At 38.6% G+C, this 20,651-nt stretch overlaps 1 protein-coding gene across 2 annotated transcripts in view; it reads left to right on the plus strand.

The window, feature by feature from the left end:
* Nucleotides 1-7,255: 7,255 nt before the first annotated feature.
* Nucleotides 7,256-20,651, plus strand: part of LOC113031075 (glucocorticoid receptor-like) — a 66,416-nt gene continuing 53,020 nt past the window's right edge. For both annotated transcript variants that reach the window (XM_026182956.1, XM_026182957.1), the window contains exons 1-2: nt 7,256-7,764; nt 9,466-10,709. In XM_026182956.1, the coding sequence (XP_026038741.1) occupies nt 9,475-10,709 (1,235 nt within the window). In that variant the 5' untranslated portion in view covers nt 7,256-7,764; nt 9,466-9,474. The remainder of the gene's footprint in view (nt 7,765-9,465; nt 10,710-20,651) is intronic.

Raw genomic sequence — 20,651 nt, forward strand, 5'->3', positions numbered from 1 at the left:
TAGTTCTAACTCAGAAATGAATCAGATGCATAAAATGTGTGTAAATGTTGAGGACGAACAAACTGCAAAACACTGAATTACATGGAAAGGCATTTAAGCTTAGCAATATATATCTTTATTTTTCAACATTTTGAATATGGAGTCAATTACTATTTTATTTATTTTTATATAAGGAACCCCATTAGCTTCCACAATAGTTGTTGCTAGTCTTGTCCACATAATTTGGCTCTTACATCCACAGTAAGGTTTTACAGCTGTAATAATATAAGCATGCAAATATCAATAATATTGAGGCACAATACACAAGAATCAAACAGGTCACAACATTGCCCTCTTACAATATTTACAGTAATGAAAAACTGTGTAAATAGGCTTTTAAATGTTTGTTTTTAAATTGCTACTTTACTATAGACTTTAAGGTACTGTAAGATCTTGTAAAACATATTTTTACTTGCATTAGCAATATAGTTTCCAATTATTATGGATTGGAGGCTTAATTAATGATAATCAGACATGGTTTTTAGATTTAGTTGTGTCTGGCCTTTCAGATGATTTTATGTGTTGTTTTTTCAGTTTTATTTCTAAAAAGAAAAAGAAATGAGGATCTAAAGGAGCTATAAAAACTGCTCTTGCATTATTAAAGTGGGTGCATTATTTAGCGACGTTAAGGGCTGGCTTGTCTGATTCTGCTGGGACAAATACAGGCAAGCCTTTACAGTAAGGTCTGCATTCCACTCTTAATGACTGTGCTTCTGTAGAAAAGAATCATCCCGTCTTTTGTTTTTGTTGTTGTTTTCCCACAAAAAAATCACGTGTGCTCAAGTTTTTATGGATTTTCTTTACTTTTCTGTTTCGTATTAGAAAATGCATCGTAATAGAGCATCGATCGCATTAATTCTCCTTCTGACTGCACCACGACACGATCCTTTGGGGAAACTACAGTAACAGTCGCTTACTCAACTGTCTCAACTGTTTTGTGTATGGCAGCAGTGGCAGTTGGCTGGTTTTTTTCCCCCTCCGGATGTTTGTAGTTGTACATAAAGCATAGCAGACTCATTCCTCAGCCTTATGTTCTGTTTATATGCTCACACATTTACTGTTCTGTGTCATCCTGACTGTCTGTGTGTGTACAAAAGCCATGTGTCACATTTGCATCTTTGTGTGTGTGCGCACGCATGTGTGTATAAGTGAGTGTGGAGAATACTGAGTTTAGAAATGACTGGACTAGATGCAGGCTGCAGCTTGTGCAAAGTGTAAGTTTGGTGGTTCCAGCTGTCGGAATTTGTTGTTCTGAACGTGAGTGGCACACTCTGTTACTCAGACCCCAAACAGTTGCCATCATTTTAAAATCAGATATCCCAGAAATCCAAATTGAGTTATCTGGTCTAAGAACAAAATAAAATGAACAGTATGTTCCAATCTTGCATTTAGTACAAACCCTTAAAAACCTGGTTTCCTGTACTAGGTTAGATAAACATCCACTTTTTACTTTTTGAGTTCTTACTGGGGATGCAGGAAACAATAGGCTTCAATGTGATGCCACTGTTACTGGCATCGTGCATGATGTGACATGGAAGGCACACCAAAGTGAAACTTTTTGTTCTTCCTGCCTGTATCGCTGCCTTTCTGTCCTTCTTTTGAACTGTCTCTTTCTGTGTTAGCCACAGGGTACATCTGATAATTAGCAACACCAAAAGTGAAATTTGTGGTTTGCTCACAGAAATGTAAACAGCACGTCGGCTAACCTAACGGCATAGTTGCAGGGAACTAAGCAACTAGTTGTCCAGATAAAGTGCTTAAAGAATACATTTACAGTTTGAACAACAACAACCGTTATCTTGTCACTCGGTCTTCTCTTGAGACCTTTGTCTTTCCTTATGTCAGGTTCTTCTTACAAGTAGGTTTGGTCTGGATCGTTGTCCTCCAGGAGATTCTAATTTTTCTTTTTGTCCCTTTCTTTTTCACGTCCACCTCTCTCCAGTATGTTTATTTAATTTGTGAGTGATGTGATGTCAAGTTTGGCTCTTGTTTGTTTGTAGTCTGGGTCTTGCCTCAAGATCTCTGTTGTGATATGTGTTCCAGGTCTGTTTTGAGGGTTCTGGAGTTCTACAGTCCTTCCAGATCACATTTCTCATTCAGTATACAATTCTGTAATTTTTATCATCTTAATTGTTATTACTGTGTTTGCCCATTGTGTATACACAACATCTATTTTATGTCTGTCTGTCTCTTCTGGAAAGGCCATGTCCCCTCTGTTATTCTTACTGAGGTTTATTGCATTGATTCGCCTTTATTTTGTTGTGTAAGAACAGAGGTTGTTGTATAATCTGTATATTATAGAAAACAACTAAACTGACTTGCTTTGAATGCAAAATCAGTTTTCTTTTAAACGCTACTTGTGCAGTTCGACATATTGAATTTTGTAACATTAATAGCTTTCAAGTCAGTGTCTGATTTGTAAAATTCGAGCTTTGAAAAACCAGATAATGCTACTAATAATGTTATCATTTTGCAAAGCTAGTCACAAAAGAAGAAGAAATATCTGTTGGACATGTTTTAGATTTGTGCTGTGACATTTCTGCCTCTGGGGGAGTGTGAAAGTGGGTGTGAGAATGCAACAACAAAAGAAACAAATGAGCAGGATGGAATCAAGTCAAAACAAGGTGTTCTATCCCAAAGTTTAAAACTTCTAAAGTTATTTTGTTACAGTAAAAAAATGGCCAAATGTTGCTAAATGATAACTAAGTGATGAGTTAACAGTAGCTTATCTAGACAGTATGAATGTTCACAGATGAGGACGGATAAAAGAGCACATACTTTGTTAAATGTGTAATTTTTTTCCCAGCATGGTAGTTTCACTACACAAAAAGCAACTTGAATATAATGTTTTCCAATCATACAGCTGTGTAGATGTATAATAAATGGCTTCTACTTTTGACTTTGACATGCACTCATCGGTCACTTCATTAGTTAAATCTTCTCAGTATTGGGTTGTACCTTTTTTTTTTTTACCTTCTCAACTCCATTAATTCTTCATGGCACACATTCAAAGTGCCGGAAACATTCCTTTGAGATTTTGGTCCACATTGACATGATGGCATCACACAGTTACTGCACATTTGTTGTTGCACATCAACAATGTGAATCGCTTGTTCCACCACATCCCAAAGGTCCTCTACTCAACTGAGATCTGTTCACTGTGGAGGTCATTTGAGGACAGTGAACTCATTGTCATGTCCAAGAAACCAGTTGGAGATGAGCTGAGCTTTGTGACATGGTGCTGGAAACTCACTGCGGTATAAAAGCGATGGAAACGGTAGGCAAGAACACTCTGGTAGGTGGTAGTGTTTAAAGAGTGCGCTCAATTTGCACTAAGGGAAAGAGTGTGTCAAGAAAATATCCCACCTCCTGTGACCAACAACCACGCTACATTCTAATGCTCAGTGTGAACTTCAACAGGTCATCTTGATCATATCTGCCTAAATGCATTGAATTGCTGCCATGTGATTGACTGATTAGATAATTGGGTTAACTAGCAGTTGAACAAGTGGAATACATGAATTGGATAGTGGGTGTTTATTAAGGGTTAAAATGGTATCATTTTTAATCTTTTTTGTTTAGAATAAAGAATTATATGTTCATGGAAAATTCCTATGCCACATCCTTGCACTTTCTGTATTCAAAATATTCACTACACTTGAGTTCTGGGCTTTGAGGTATACTTTAGAGTAGTGTTTTGATGCAAAAGCATCACTTTTCATCTGAAATGTACTATCAAGTGGGATCAATTCTTCTTTATCTCTTCCGATGTTTCCTGTGCCATTGACTCAGATTAAAACATGACATTTTCTCCATTAGTGCAAAACAAGTTAGCAACATGTTTTTTTTTAATCAAATGCTGTTCCTGTCCTTTTTTCCAGTATTACTCTGACTCACCCAGATGCCACTTTGCATACTTCAGATATAGACTTTTCTAAAAGGTTATACGTTTGTGGTCGTGGTTAACTAGTGGAAAAATACACTGCCACTTCTATGCCAGTTCATCCACTCTACAGGTCATATGGTGGTGCTTTGTCAGTTTCATTTAGCAGTTTTCTTTCACAATTTGCAAACTTCCATTTCTTAGTAGTTTCTTGGACTGACGTAATGGACCCAGGGCTCCTTTGACATGTTTCAAAATTATTTGACATTAAAATAATTTCACTAGGGATCAATAAAGTATTCTGATTCTGATTCTGATTTCCCATAGTCCTCACTTTATAGGCTGTTGTCATGTTTTGATCAGTCAGATGCTGTTGTTGTTGTTACCACATAAGAATGAGGCTGAAATACTTGCTGTCAGTTCTTGACCTTGCTCTAAAAGTCCTGTTGAGTTTTACAAGGTCTAATCAGTTCATTAAAGTCTGAGTCACTCTGCAGATTTCACAGTATTTTTAACTGTTTTGTAAGATCGCAAAATAAAAGAAAAGTGTACTCTAACAATTGAAGAAATTACATTTTAGCTCATTTTTATTTAGGGTGTATTTCTTTAAAAGATAAGCAAAGGTTATATTTTATCCAGTTAGTTCCCAAATATTATTGGCTGACTTGTGAAGTGACGTGTCTTTCGGTGTGACTGCTTTGTAACTTTCTCCTTTCCCCTGAACTTTAATTTGAAATGTGCCTTTTTATTGTGTCCTTTGTGTCGGCCCATGTACTTAATGGAGCCTAATGGACAATTAAAATCACAGGGCAGATGTTTATCAAGGTTTTTGCACAATAAATCCCAATCGCTACAAAAAAACAAAAAAGCAAAACAACAACAACAACCAGCTACTGCCAGTAGTAGTAATAATGGTACCATTATTACTACTACTGGCTCTAACCGCACTGGAAACCTAAATGATTAACAAACCATAAAGAAGAAGATAAAAGGAGACACTGAACTCATTCACAGAATAATGAACACGAACACATCTGATGGAATGCTAGATAATTAAGCCTGGCCGGCTTTCATCACTGAAATAAATAAATAAATAAATAAATAAATAAAGGAAAGAAGAAATAAACAAATACACGCAAATACCAGTGACACCAACGATTATTCTAGTATACAGTGGAAGACACAAGCGAGCTATATTACACAACCACGATAGCATACTTCTACATGTATTCCGAGTTGAACATACATGCACATGGAGCACGGCATGTCCAATGTTTTTATTGCTTATTGGTGAATAGGATCACCCATTGTTACCCAGCATTAAAAACTCACTGTGTTCCCTGTGATGTTTTGAGAACAGTGTGGTTTTCTCAGGCCCTGGGGAGCTCCTGCATCTCTCCAGCCACACGCCCGTTAATGAGACATCTGCATGCACTGGACACACTTTGCTCCTCCTAATAGGATGACATACATGGACGGCAACGCCTGCTACATCTTCCCATTTTCCTCCCGCCCCTTTAGCTTGTCTGTCTTTCTTCTTTAGGTTGTTGGTTTGGATCAAGCTATCCTATTTTATTTCTTCCCACCGGTCTGCACAGACTCAGCTGTCCCCCCCCCCCTTTCCTTTCCTCACCTTGTATGTCTTGCTGAACAGTCATTGTTGCAGTCCACTGAATAAATGGGAAATAAATGTCAAAAATAAAGGCTTTTTTCTGGTAGAAGTGACCAACAGAATCATATTGCTATGTTATTCTCACTCAAGACTCACTATTACACTTAACTGTAAAGAATGATCAGCAAGAGTATTGCCATAATTACTAGCTAATGCTTTCTATAAAAACTTATGCATTTCCTCTTAATGCCTGAATAAGGTAAAAGTAGACACTAGTTTAATTTTCTAGTGTCTACTGAAATGTGGTTTTTTTTAAGATACAAGTGAAATGACCAGGCTGCAGTGCTATCAACTTGCTCAAAAAAGATACAGATCTGTTGAACCTTCCTAGTTCTTGAAATAGACTCAACCATTTAATTTGCAGCTATTCTCCTGAAAAATGAGTCACTGTAACTGTGCTTCTTTTAAAAATTCTGCTGCATTGCCTGCCCGGGTAGTTTGACCTCTTATTTGTTTTGGGTTTTTTTACAACTGCCATTTACAGATGTCCCACAAACGCAACGCGTGCGCACACACCCACAGACACGAGACATTGTGCCTGTTCAAGATGTGCTTGTGCAGAACAGCTAGATTGTGTGTTGCAGCTTTATCAAGACGCATTCGTCCAAAAAACATAAGTGTTTGAAGTCATTTATAACAGGAAACCAGATTTATAAAAAAAAAAGGCTCAATAAAAACATAAAGCAATATAGTGTGAGTTTTATCCAGCTATCTCTGGGAGCCTGTTTCAGCTCTAATAACACGACACGACAGTGATACAAAATTAGGGATAAATTAGGGATAAAACCTGATAAAAGCACTAACGTGGCCGTGCTTACTGAAGTTTACTTTTGGAGGGTTTCTCTCACGCGTGCGTGAAGGGGGTGTGGTTTGACTCACCGCTCACTGGTCTTTGCCTGTCAGTAGATTTTAAGTTGCTTCAGGCAAGTCTACACTTCATTTGTTACAAGAATTTCATAGGTTCTTAGACACGCATTATATGCGTGTCTAAGAACCCTCAGCAGTCTGCTGAAGGTACTTTTGCAATTTAAGACGTTTCATAGCAGAAAAGATTTTGCGATATTTTAATCAATCTCTGACATGAACTATGAAAGGCGAGTCTTTTAATAACTAGGCTTTTAAAGGATTTGATCTGAGATTTTCTCCTTTATTATTTTCACCTTAACTCTAAATAGAACCCCAAGCTCAAGTAATTGTTATTAGCAGCCTTGATTTTATGTCTGAGGAGCTGTAGCAGGACATAGGTCATATGGCCTAAGAACTGTCTGCTTAGTCCTGTGCCTGGTGGATATAAGGGGCCGATGAAGACACGTTTTGACAGCAGTTTTCAGTGGGTAAAGGGGCGTTCACCAAGTGTTAAACCAACTGCGTCAAGGTGGCACAGACAAACACGGGGATATGGGAACACACGACATCCTGCCTTACACTAAAAGCGAAAAGGTTTGATGTGGAATAAACCTTAATAGAATAGTATGAAAAGAACAAAAGCTGGTGCGTTTCAATCTGTAAAAAGCGGATATTTATGTTGATTAGTAAATACCTCGGCAGTCGGCACACATTTTCATTTAATGCTAGTAAAGACGATTGCAGCAAAGAAGGCTTTTATTTTTGAGAGCTAAAGGAAGTGCGCATCGCCTTCTGTTTTAGCTGTCACCATTTCACTAACCGATCGCCCTGCCCTGTGCCTGAGTTTGCAGTTGAGTGCGCTAGGGATCGCGGCTCTATTATATAACTTTAGAATACTGGCGCTTTTAATGGCGCATAAGCAGAGCATTGCGCCACAGATATGTCGATTTCCTGCGGATTTATCCCGAGTTCAGTGAGCGATCGATCACTTTTTTCGCCCCCTCCTGCCGGTGGTGAGCATTAAAAAGTTATCGAGTGATCCGTGAAACGGCGCACACGGCGGATCTCGCCAGCTCGAGCTGGGTCAGCGTCGGGCTGTTGATTTTACAGTTAGATATATTGCGGAGAATGTTTTCTTGCCATACGGGCACAGAGGCAGCAACAAATACAGCTGATACTTCACCACACAACAAAACTGCAACGAAGGGGTTTTATTCAAGCGCTTCACCTTGTGGACGTTGCGGCATTTCTTACATTCTTTTCAAGTTGGACTACTAAAAGATGACCTAACCGGTGGAGTACAGGTCAGGTACTCATACTACAGGTATGAGATCTTTTCAAGTGGAAACACTTGTCTTCTCGTTTGGTCACTGCAGAAATGTTGGCAGGGGTGAAACGGGCTGTTCCGTGGAGTAGGCCGACGGTGAGGGTCGTGCGCGCTGACAGCTCTGTTTGACAGATCGCCACGAGCGCTCGAGGAAAGCGTCTCTTTTGGGTCGGAAGAATTTGTTTAAGAAATGGGAAAACGTTGCACAAACTTCAGCCTACCAGCTGCTTATCAGGCTTTGCGGCTAGCAAGCGTGTGACCTGTGCAGTTTCCCATATAACCAACAGGTTGCACTAATGGTGTTGTCATGCTTGGTGGGAGTACCATGTAGAAAGTCAGGAAATCCCAAAGTTCTTTTTTTTCATATATATATATATATATAACTTTAGCATCCAACTGGTATTTATTGGTCAAAGTGAAGTTGGAAAGAAATGCATGATCTCATTAGCTTCAGTTTTGAAGCTGTGCATGACAGCTGGCAATAATGCGTTGTGGGTGTGGAAAAGTTGTTGAACCTTACGGCCAAAACATAAATCATTTTTTGCATTTTCTGTAAGATGCTCAATAAAACAAAGGAAAAAATAATCATGTGTGCACGGAAATCCTGCGCAGCCACAAAAACCCCTTCATAAATCATTGGACTTCAAGCACAATACTGCAGTGCTATAGCTATTTTAGACGCTTTAAAGTGTTTATGAATGTTATATAAAGTATTCCGGAGGAAGAATGTCACCGCTGCGGCTCAAGAGCTGGAAAAGATCTAGCAGAAAAGACCCCGGCGACTTGCATTGATCAAAACATCACCGGAAATTATCCGGTCGTCACGCACGATTCGGCAGTGCGTTATTTTAAGGTTTTGACATTTACAGCGTATCAAATGGTCGACGAAGTTTACGAGCTAATATGCTGGCCTATTTGTGTTCCCTCTTTATTTTTAATATATAGTTTATTCAGGGACACCGCTGCGAAACACTCCAGACCGACCCTTGCTTTAATCGGTTTAAAACTTCTAAATTGGACTTTGAATGTATTATTTACTCGCTCCTTCTTGCAAGTGGGCAGAGGCAGTCGTTCGCGCCAGATGCCTAACGTGGTTTAGTGTCTCCCGAGTCCAACGGATGCATGTTGTTACAAACGCTCAATGGGGATCTGACGGTGCGGATACCAGTAACGCAAGTTGTCCGGGCATGTCTTAAACTTCTTTTCCCTGTTCACGGAGGAAAAAGACACAGTTCCTAGAAATAGCACTCATATTTTAGTCATTTATTTCACGCAAGCCTAATAGCCCTGGTCTGATTTTGCAAGTCGGTTTTAAGTGTTCTCCCATTTGTGTGTCTGCCACATTGTTGGAGTGTGGGTGTTGGGGGAGGGGGTCATTCAGCTGCTGTCATTTATATAAAGATGAAAAATAAATAAGTAGAAGCAGAAGAGCGTAGGCAGAAGCACAGCAGCGGAACACTGCTTTTAAAGAGCGCCACTTTGTAATGCAGATGTTTTCAAACACCTGTCAGCATCAGTGATCAGTATTTCAGTAAGATTTGCTGTTTGTTTCGCTTCTTCATTATCTACTGTATGGGTCATCTCATTCAAGGCAAATTTTGTCTCTTTAGTGTGCATGTGTGTCCTTGTGTGTGTGTGTGTGTGTGTGTGTGTGTTGTGTTTTTGATTCACCCTGGCTGTCCTCACTGTTACCCACAGGACAAAGAAATGGATCAGGGTGGACTGAAGCGCAATGGTAATCGAGACGACGGCCTGACATTTGCGGAGATAGAAGGTACTGGTGACACACCTGGTTCACTGTTCCAGACTGCAATGCATCTGCCTGGGTCTCTGCCCCCTGCCACAGTGGCCCCCAATAGACAGGGTGGAACCAATGGCCAGGGGGAGCTTGGAGGCTTGTTTGAGTCTCATCAGCATCATGTTCTGGGTGAGGGGACAGACATGAAGGAGGGTAAAATGATTCGAATGCAGAAACAACAACAACAGCAGCAGCAACAGGATATTGGTATATTCGGCATGGGGGACAGCTTGCCATTGTTTAACCAGTGTATTTCCGATACACCCACATCTGTCATTAACACCTCAGACACTTCCGTCCTAGGCAACCTTCCTCTGCCTGACCTTTTTTCCCACCCCATAAAGACGGAAAGCATTCTTTCTCTGGACAAAGACTTGGGAACTTATAGTGGGCACACAGGCACTGGTCCATGCGATTTGGATGGCAACAGTGGCCGCCTGATTGAGGATACAGAGATTTGGCAAGATCTGGACCTTCCCAGCTCACTGCCAGAAATCAGTGCTTTTGAGTTGGATTCAGAAGTGGCACACTTGGATAACATTCTACAAGAGAGCACCGGTCGTGGCTGTCCTGTCGGTGGCTTGCCAAAGGAAATAAAGCCTCTCATGGGTAACGGAGAAAACTGTACCAGTGTTAATGGCACAAAGCAGCAACACCATGCCCTACACCCCCATCAACAACAGCAGCAGCACCACCAACTAATACATCACCAGCAACATCAGCCCCAGCATCACCAGCCTCAGGCCCTTCTCTCCACTATCATCATCAAGGAAGAGAAGGATCCTGATGAGTCTTTCATCCAAATCTGTACCCCTGGTGTGATAAAACAGGAGAAGCAGGATAATGGTTTCTGCCAGCCTCAGTGTCTCCAGAGCGGCATCAGCTCTCTCCACGGAGGAGGACCACGCCCCATGTCCTCACCTGTGAGTGTCGGCGCAGTGCCCGGCTACCACTACACAGCCAACCTGAGCTCAACAATGGACATACAAGACCAGAAGCCTTTTGACATGTACTCAAACATGCCTCTGATGGGGGATGGCTGGGCCCGGGGGAAAAGGTATGGAGAGACATCTGGGATTCAGAGCAGCGATGATGGGCCCACTCCTGTTGCGTCCTTGGCACCTTTTTCTGTTGGCTTCTCCAGGTAGGTTGAACTTTATCCCACTATGTTTGCTTTTGACTTCATTGCAACGTTTGTCGTTATTCTCAGTCATCATATGATTGGCTTTGTATTGACTCAGGAGAGTATGGCTGTGCTTTGAAAAAAGAAGTTTAATTGTAAGGAGAAGGGAAGTTGATAATGCGTTATTTGCTGCAGTCTTAGGTGTGAATTCTCTAAATACAAACTTTGAAGACTAATTACTGCTTTTTAGTCCACTAGATGGTCAATTAACTTTAGTAGTATATAAGCACAATGATTGCAGCGTTTCCTTTTCCACTGCGCTACAAAAATGTTTGTGCTGCTCACTTAGCTCCTGAAATGCTAAGTTCAGTCTGGCAACTTGACATCTCAGTCAGTTTTTTCATAACATTTAACACAATGTCCTCTAGTGTGATGATTTTTTAACACAAAAGCACTTGAATAAGTCAGAAAAGATGCTCAGGAGCTGTTGTATGCTTCCCTGTGACATTCTTAACAGCATTTGGATGCAGGGCGTCTGGTGCTCATCACATCTGCAGACACTGCAGAGCATACTCTTAATACAGCCACTTTGCAGCACATTGTAAATCTGAATCAAGTGTAAATTAAGAGTAAACACTACATATAATATGTATGCAAGAATAGGAGACTGATATAAGAGAAATATTTTGCTGTTTTTGACGAGGCGCAAGGTGACAGTAGGGAAAGTAAGCGGTCTAACTGAAGACTTGATATGAGAAGGTGTGTGAGAATAGCCATCCAGATGAGATCTTATGTTTTCCAGTGTCACAGTATTGTGGATTCTGGATTCCAATATCTGACTAAGCTATATTGCTTAACTGTTCTCATATACGGTATCCAAGAACTATTCATTTGGTATTTTTCCTCTATTGTTTTGTTTTTGTTTTTGTTTTGCTTGTTAGAGAGCAATCGCAAAATAATCTAAACATGTCATCCCACCACAATTTATTAGAAAACGTGTTATTTGCATCTCTAAAAATGCAGTGTGCTCCTGTTTAATTTGATGGAAATGAGCGCTGTGAGAAAGATGTGTACGTGCAGCTTGGTGAGCATGAAAAGTGTCTGGTGGACACACCTCGCTTCAGCTTGGAAAGACTATCTGATAACTGAACCAACTAAGAGCGTGACATTGATAGAGGTTGAATTTTTAGTTTTATGAGTCTACATGGTTATATGTGAAAGTACAAAGATGGTGTTTGATTAATGTCTAGTAATAATGTGAGCCCGTACTGGCCTTCTTAAAGACCTGTTAAGGGATTTAGCTCAGGACAGCTGTAAACAAGTTGTATATGAACGAGTTTCAGCTATCGCTAGCTCTTTTCCGTCAGTCTGATTTTCTGTTGATCATATCTCTTTGTTCTGGTAAATAGTGCAAGTCTCAGTCTTCCCAAGCCACTGTCTTTCTCCTGTATAATAAACTGTAGTGAACTTTATTGCTAAACACGGACACAGGACTTTTGTAACCGACTTCCTGCTGTGTTGATCCCTGTTGCACCAGCATGAAGTGTGATAACGTACTGTGATGCTCTTCGGGACCTGAACACTGCAATGCAAAATCTCTTACAGTACAAACAACTTAATGCAAAAACAAACTCACCTAACAGTCCACTGACCATGCAAGTATAACTGGACTATACGATTTATATATCCTTATTTAGCAGTTAAGCTGTTCCCATGATGTATAAATTATTTAAATCAACACTTCAGATTTACCAATGAACCAAGTGTGAAAGGTTAGATTTTTTAGTAGTGACACTTTAATTGACACTAAGCTGATTATTTTGAATGCGATTTCACATAGATGGATGATTATTTCAAAATAAAACTTTTAAATCATACACGGCTAATAATAATTCAGTATATGAAATCATTAAATATTTAAAAAAAATGTTTCATTTTGTGTTAAATTGATTTATTTTTTTATTTTTTTTTAATATGAGCAACAACCCGAAAACAAAATGAATCAGCTTTTACATGAAATAAAGTAAAGCATTAGATTTTCACAGTCAGAAGTTAAAATACTGAATTTTGAAAAATTGTTAATGATTTTATTTAGCTATATTATACAAATTTCTTTTTAGGGTCTCTGTTTTAGCTACAGACTTTCTTTAAGGAATTATACACTGCGAATTATAAAAGTGGCAGGGATCAACTATAAAAAAAATTAACAGTTATGCAACACAACAAAGAACAGCATAAGAAAAAGGAACTGGTCATTCTGACTGAGTTGTTTAATACTTTAGAATTGAATAAAGATGCACTGGATAAGATAATCAAGCAAAAATGAACTTTTAAACAGTGCTGAATTTTATTTTAATAATAAATTACTAAACTTTACAATCTGCACCAAACTGCAGCAAGTCACAGGACGACCTCTCACTTAAACAACTGGAAAGAAAGTGCTCTGCTACTGGAAGGAGGTACAGCTAATTCACCAAAATGTTTTATATATTTAACCTTATTAAACAAAACCGAGTGCAGAAGATTTACACTACAAAATTTTCAGGTACTTCATTTTCCAGTAAGCTTGGCTCTAAGCTCTGGCTAGCCTTAGCCACTTTCCATTTGTTAGCTTCTTCAAATTGGGCATGTTTAGCTGGGTCTAGGTGATATAAGAGTCTCATAGGTTTGTTGTTACGAATGTTTTCATGGTGGTTCCCCTGTGGTTTACTTTGTCTTCCTCACTTACAGTTAAGAACTCGGCTCAGTCTGTGAGACTGTGAGTGTGAGAACAACTATTTGCCTGTTCTGCTGTGCATGTGCTGTGCATGCATGAAACACACTGGCTGGTAATCAGACATATGCGTGATTAACAGGGTGAAAGTGCTGAAATTTGTCCATTTCGGGTCCCTGGCCAGTCGATCGATGCGTCTCTGAAGCAGAACTGTATAGAAATGTATAGTGTTGCTGTACGTTACAGTGCTTTTGCATTAGATCACATTATACTGTATTATTTCACAGCTATGTGTGTGATACATGCCATATCTTAACGGAGGGATGAAAACAGTGACTGGTGGCTATATCATATATCACATATATATCATATCAACTACAACCTTCATATCATTTAAGCCATCTAGCTGTTCTATGGGAATTTTCGACACCGTTTGAATGCAGTTTGGCCCAACCACATTTCTTGGCACAGGATTTGTGTTACATAACTGATAATCAAATAGACAAATGTTTGTTGCTGCATGCCCAGGGTAAAAGGAGGCACTTACAAGATTCATATCAATTCTAGAAATAGCATGACACACCCTCTTATTAGGAGACATTTGTTTTAACTTGTTTTAACCTGTTATACCTCCCAGTCTTCTTATTTGTGTGGTGCTAAGTTTAAAATGTTGTGAGACATGCAAAGTAAAAAAGGGTTAAAAAGCTGATATCAACTCTTCTCTGTTGCTCCGTTGCCTGCGTCAGTGTGTGTAAGAGCACGGCTGAGGATAGCAAGCTGTGTGTGTGTGTGTGTGTGTGTGTGTGTGTGTGTGTGTGTGTGTGTTTGTGTATTTGTGTGAATGTGTGTAGTGTACACAGGGAAGCTGGGAGGCCACGTGTACATATCTGCTATGGTGTGCTGCTGTCTCGCTCTCCTTACCATGTCACTCAGTCACTTTTTTCTCTTCACCTACTTACCCTCGCTGGCCCCCTCAAAGCTCTTTATTTAACAGAGGCATGCAAATGCTGTACACACACACACAGTTGTCACGTAAACACAGACACACAGACACACGACCACATTCATTTTAGAAGTGCAGATTGTGGTAAAGCTGAGACATTTTTTATTTATTTTTTTGCGTGTTTTTCGCTTTTTTTTTTTTTTTTTTTTTTAACAGGAAAATTATGCTTTTGTTCGACAGTTGGGTGTGTTGCGATTTGCATCATAAAGTAGTTGTTACTGTTACTGAGGACTGCAGATGCTTTGTGTTATTGTTAAGTGGTTTTCAAACTCTGTTTAAAAAAAGAAAAAAAAGTCAGCATATGTCACAGACTGTTATTTACATTTTTTTAGAAAATATATTCTGGAATCATTGCAGCGCATTATATAATATAAACTTTAAGACAAGAGATTAGAGAGACCACATGTTTGACAGCATGTTTTGCAACCATGCCTTGCACACACAGTTCTGGAGCATGCATGTTAGATTTCTCATAAACTGTCAAAACCACTGTTGGTAATGCAAAACATATGTGTTACAGGGTCCAAAATAAGTGATATCTGCTATAAAGGTTGTTAGGCACAGCAATATACTGTATAGTATATAATATACCGTGCTGTGCAAAAGTCTTGAACCATTCCTTATTTCTTTATATTGTGCAAGGACAGTGGGAAACATACATGGAAATACAGAGTGTTATGCCAAAGCGTTCTCAGCCAATATGACTCCATACTGCTTCAAAAATACTGAGGTCCACCTTTTGGGAAACTCTGTTCACAACTGATAGTGATCCACTGTGGGTTTTTGTTGGGGTTTTTCAGTGTCATGCTGAGAAAAAGAGCTTTTAGAGTCAGATGGTATTGCATGGTGTATCAAAATCTGATGTTATCTTCTGCATTCATAGTTTCATCAATTTTGCATTTCAACACTCCTGGCTGAAATGCAACCCCAATCACGACAGAGCCTCCACCGTGTTTTACAGATGGCTGTAGACACTCACTGTTGTAGCTCGCTCCTGACCTTCTCTGTAGATATTCACGATTTGAACCAAAACATTCGCATTTTGATTAATTACTCCGTAAGATCTGTTGCCATTGAATTTGAATCCAGTTCCTGTGTGATTTGGCTTAGCTTAGCCTTTTCTCCAAGTTTCCTTTCCTTAAAAATGGCTTCTTAACATCTTCCTTTGAGACTATTTCTGATGAGGCTTCAGTGAAAACTAGTTAACTGAAGGGCCAACTACATCACTGTGGTCCTGTGTCAGGTCTTTGTTGGATATTTTTCCAACTTTCAGATGCTGTTTATATGCTGTACATGGTTTTTACAGGCCTGCCACTTCTTCTTTTCTCTTCTACTTGACCGTTAGGTTTAAGGGTTCACTGCACACCAAGTCAAGTTTTTGGCTAATAGTCCTTTGAAAATAACATTATTGGTGCAAAAATTCTATTTTATGTCTGCCAAACTGTGTTATCGTTGGCATTTTTTATGGTTTCAGCTGAATAAATGTGACCAAATGAAGTGTCTTTGCAACAAACGGCTTCAGACAAAGTGCCTAAAGATAAATTTTAAAATTGGTTCTGTGCTAAGTTGTCTTGAGTTAGACGCATTTTCTATGATTCATAGGTCAGTGTTAATGACCTTCAGCATGAAGAGTATTGTAAGCTATAGCAGCAGGGGAAAACACTAAATTATACTTAACCGTGTTCAAATACAGTTATTACTGATTTTTTTTTAAACCGTAATTAGTGAACTTGAATACACAGATGTCACCCGAACACCTGAAAGCAAAAAATGTTTTAAATCATACTATTAGTCTGATACTTTTTTTTAAAAACTATTTCTGTAAATTCTTCCATGCATTGTTTATATATGTAACAAGGAGAATAATAAGATGTATTAGCTCAGTTATCTGTAGTGGCTTGTGTCTAAAGATAATAATAATTATCATCATCATTACTGTAATTATCAGACTTAGGCCCAGAAAAGGGGTAACTTGAAACTGAATGACATTGATCACTTATTTATTAGCATTTGCAAACATAAGGAACTGTATGCCAAGATTCACCCTTGCTTATTTACAGAATAACAGTAATTGCGCTGAGCGTGATCAGTTTCTCGTACAGTATATTATCTTAAATAGAACTATACATTGCAAAATAACAGGATTTCTTTGTATTGCCTTGCTTAGCACTATTTACCTCACTGCAAGAAGGTTCATCTGAGGCTTTTCTGTGTCGAGGTTGCATGTTCTCCCTATGTCTGTGTGGGATTCCTCCCACAGACCGAAGACATTCTTGTTATATAAACGGCAGGCTGGGAAACTCGAGTCAAACCGAAAACCTCTATAATTTTTAAAACGGGAACTACCAACAAAAGGTCGCTAAACTATGGCAAATACTAGGTCAACTTCACATCTGTTGTGTCAGTTCCTGTATTTCTAATCTCCGAGATAATGCCACCCTCAGTCAGCTTTGTTTGTTCAGGTTACTTAATATCTGTACAAATAGCTGTTTGATGAGCTGTATAAAACATTGCATTTCTCTGCAACTTACTGGCTGATTGATTTTAGGTACTTAGTATTAGCCAGACAGTTCATGTGGGATCCAGATATCCAGGCTGAGTAATATGAAGTGTGTTGAAATGTTCTGTGATACGTTATATTAATTCACGTTAATGTTTTACAATTCTCCTCTTTCTGTTTGTCTTGCTATCTGACACTTTCTTTGGTTTTGTTTTTTCTAGTTCCTATTGTGAGTCTTTGAAGCACAGGGTCAGAGTGGTGCAAAGAGCTAAACTGAGGTGTAGTCCTGTTCCAGCCAAGCTGTTTCCTTTTTGAAGACTATTTTGGTGGCTGCCAGCTTGCTGCTGTTGTCATCTTTAAATGCCTACATAGATCTTAACATGTATTAATCACTGTATATGGGAACTCTCATACAATGTCAAAGTTTTGTTTCACTTTCTGTCTCTGAAATGACTAGTCTGCGCTGGGAAATTCAGATTTTTCCTTTGAGTATTGCTTCCTTCTCTTCCTGTATTTTTACATTTTCTTTTTCACAAGAACCGTTGTTGAAAAGGCTTTTGTTTCAGCCAGATTTATTTGGAAAATGTTTGTGGGCTTTCCAATTTATAATAGAATTTTTGGATGATTGGACACTCACTGACTTCTTAGATTTACTTTTAATCTGAGAAGCTTTGTATGCACAACACCCACCAACATACTTAATTGATCAGACAAAGACTCAGAAATGCCTCGTTACTCATTGTGAGATGATTGTGCATTGTGAACAAAGCTAGCTGGGCAGGGGAACATTTTTTGGTATAGAATACCTGTACTCCGAAAAGATTCTTGTCGTATTCTCAATAACCTATTCTTAGTAATGTAATGACTATCATCACCGCGATTCAAAATTCCTGAGAGTGCATAGCTGTCTCTGTCACATGTCTAACCTCTCCCTTCTTTTGATGACTAACCTACCAATGCAAACTACAGTAGCTGAACCTGGAAAAACTGGAGGGAGATGGTAATGGGGCTTGTTTGTGACACTTTATGTCCTTCTTGGCGATGCTTTCGCGAACGTTTTAAAATCATAATACATGCGAAAGCACCAGGTTCTGGTAACCGTATGAGACAGACCAAATGGCAAAAGCTATAGGCACTGGAAATGTCTACATGCTGCAAATAGAATCACAAGGTTTTCCACAGGAAATTGGTTTGTGGAGGTGGTGAGCAAAGTCCCACCACTTCATTTAGCACCCCCGTCACCCGCACACTAAAAACATCCCCTAGCATGCAAGTATACATTTGGGTGACAGGTTAGAGAAAGAAGCCAACAGTCTTAATGATAATGACAGTGGGAGTGCTGGGTGGTGGCTGTCTGATATAATGCTGAATCTTTCAGGGTGATTTGAAATGCTGCATTAAATCGTTTTATATAAATTTTTGTGCTCCTTACGCATATCCTAACTTCTCAGCTGTCAATTGACTTTACCAAACTTTGTACTGCAACATAGGATTTAACCTGTTGTTCAGAGCCTGAATCACAGAAATCCTGATGCATTTCCTCATCCATTTCTCAAAATCAGATTAGTAACACATTAACTGCATACTTTCCTCAGTTGCGTTATGCTAGCTATGTTTCCCGTTAAAGGGGAGTTCACTTTGTTTTGCATTCCTAAAAAATCTCAGCATTTGATAATGGTTTGCCAACACAAATGTCACAGGCATTAAAAAAAAAAGTTGTATTTTTGACTGAAGCTGAACGTTGACAATTATTAAACAAGTATTAAACATTATGACATCATCCCTATCTACTGCATCTGTTACCTCTCTCTACAGTCTTTGTGCATTTTTCTCTTTACATAACTCTGTCGCCTTCAAATTGCAAAACAAACACAGGAAAATTGGGGAATTTTGGAGACCAGTAGAAAGTTCAGCATAAAAATTATAATTGGACTTTGTAGGCATTGTAAATAGTAAATGACGTGTCATAACTTGTTTTCTTATTGATGAGTCGAGTTGGAGGAATTTCCTGCTCGTCGCCGAATAAAAAAAAAAAAAAAAATCCTCAGAGCAGTGTGGGCACTGTGCCATGGTGTGCTCCTTCGGTTCTGAGAGTGAGAGTTATTGGATTTGTTTGTTTGTGAGATATTTTTGTAGCTGTGTTGCTTTTGTGCTGCCTGTCTGCCTAAATGTGGGTCATCTAGTCTGCGATAACCTTTAATCCAGTCTTCCTGACTCAACGAGAGGCGGTTAAACTCTAGAGGGAATACAAATGTCTCCTGTGTCGACACAGTTGTTTTTTCAGTGTTACTGCCCGGATTAAAACTCGCCTAGGTGCAGCACGGTTCGACTGCCAAATTTCTGTTAATTTTTTACAGCAGAAGCAAAAGGTGGAGCACGCTTGAAGTTTGGGTTCAGCTTGGTCAGCGTTTTTCTGTCTAGACAAGATTCATAATTCCTGTTAATGTAACTGACTTGTGCTTTATTGATCCTTCTTATCTTGCATCGTAAAAATTTAAGGGTAATTTAAAATCTGTATTTCAGCACATTTATATTTCACTAGGAATAGGCTTCAATTTTGATAAGATTTAAACTGAATTATACGTCATTCAACAGGGTTGAACTGGATCTCTTGCTCCTTCTTTTGTGTCTCTTTGAGGATCACTTTTTGAGAATGCTGTATAAATAAATTAAGACTCCTTTGTTTGTAACTGTATACACTATTTAGATATGAGAAACTAGATTACTCTTCAGCAGGGCTGCTGTTCTTTTATTCCAAGGTGGGAAAAAACTTTGAACACCATTTTAACTTTGGGATTTTTTATATTTACCTACATTCAGTTTTTAACATCTCAGATATATTTAATTCTATTTATTTATATAATAATTAGCAGCATAGAAACATTGATTTATGAGTTGAGCTGTTTTTTTGTTTGTTTTTTTTATTTACTTTTTTTACCGTACAATAAAATATTGTAGTACGGTATTTGTCATAAACTAACTTTGTCATTAACTAAATTTTAACTGATGTAAGTTTATCAAATGTTATCTTATCCAATCTTATCTACTTATGCAAAAACTGCTAAAACAAATTCCCCCAAACTTAAGGGAGAGGTGGGGGAAAGGGCAGAGGAAAATCCTAATAACCCTCAAGCTGTTTGAGCTTATCATGCTTATGCCGTTTCTTTTATCTATGCCAGATATTCTAAAAGATTGTAACATAGTTTAATCATGATTTCTATGCAAAATGAATTTTCAGCATCACAGTTCCTCCATATTTTTATGCCATACTCTGGTGGTTTAGACTGAAAACAATTTGCACCTGCCTCTGAAAACTGCCAGCTGTTTATCTGCCAATTTGATATCTAAATTTGAATTTAAGTCTGTTAGCCGTGGTTCACAGCAAAGCGTTATAATCTTCTGATCAGAAGTATGCAATTACAATAAAATTAAAGCCTGTGATGTTGAACATATATTTGACCCCACTCGTTTTTTTATTGTTGTTGCTGAACCAGTTGTTTTAGTAGCGCATATATCGTAAATGACCTCATTAGGTCACTCAAAAGCGAAGTTTGGAGGCAGATCAGAAACAAATTCATTAAAATTACAACACTTTAATATTTTATGGTATATGCACTCTTCGAATACCTTTCAAGCATTACAGTAAAATGCATTTTATTGTATTTTATTATCTTAGACCTACCAATAAACATTTTTCTTAACGTTTACATGTAGTGATGCACGCAATCTATTTCCTAAAAAGTATAT

The sequence above is a fragment of the Astatotilapia calliptera genome, chromosome 10, assembly GCF_900246225.1.
Source record: "Astatotilapia calliptera chromosome 10, fAstCal1.2, whole genome shotgun sequence".
Lineage (NCBI taxonomy): Eukaryota > Metazoa > Chordata > Actinopteri > Cichliformes > Cichlidae > Astatotilapia > Astatotilapia calliptera.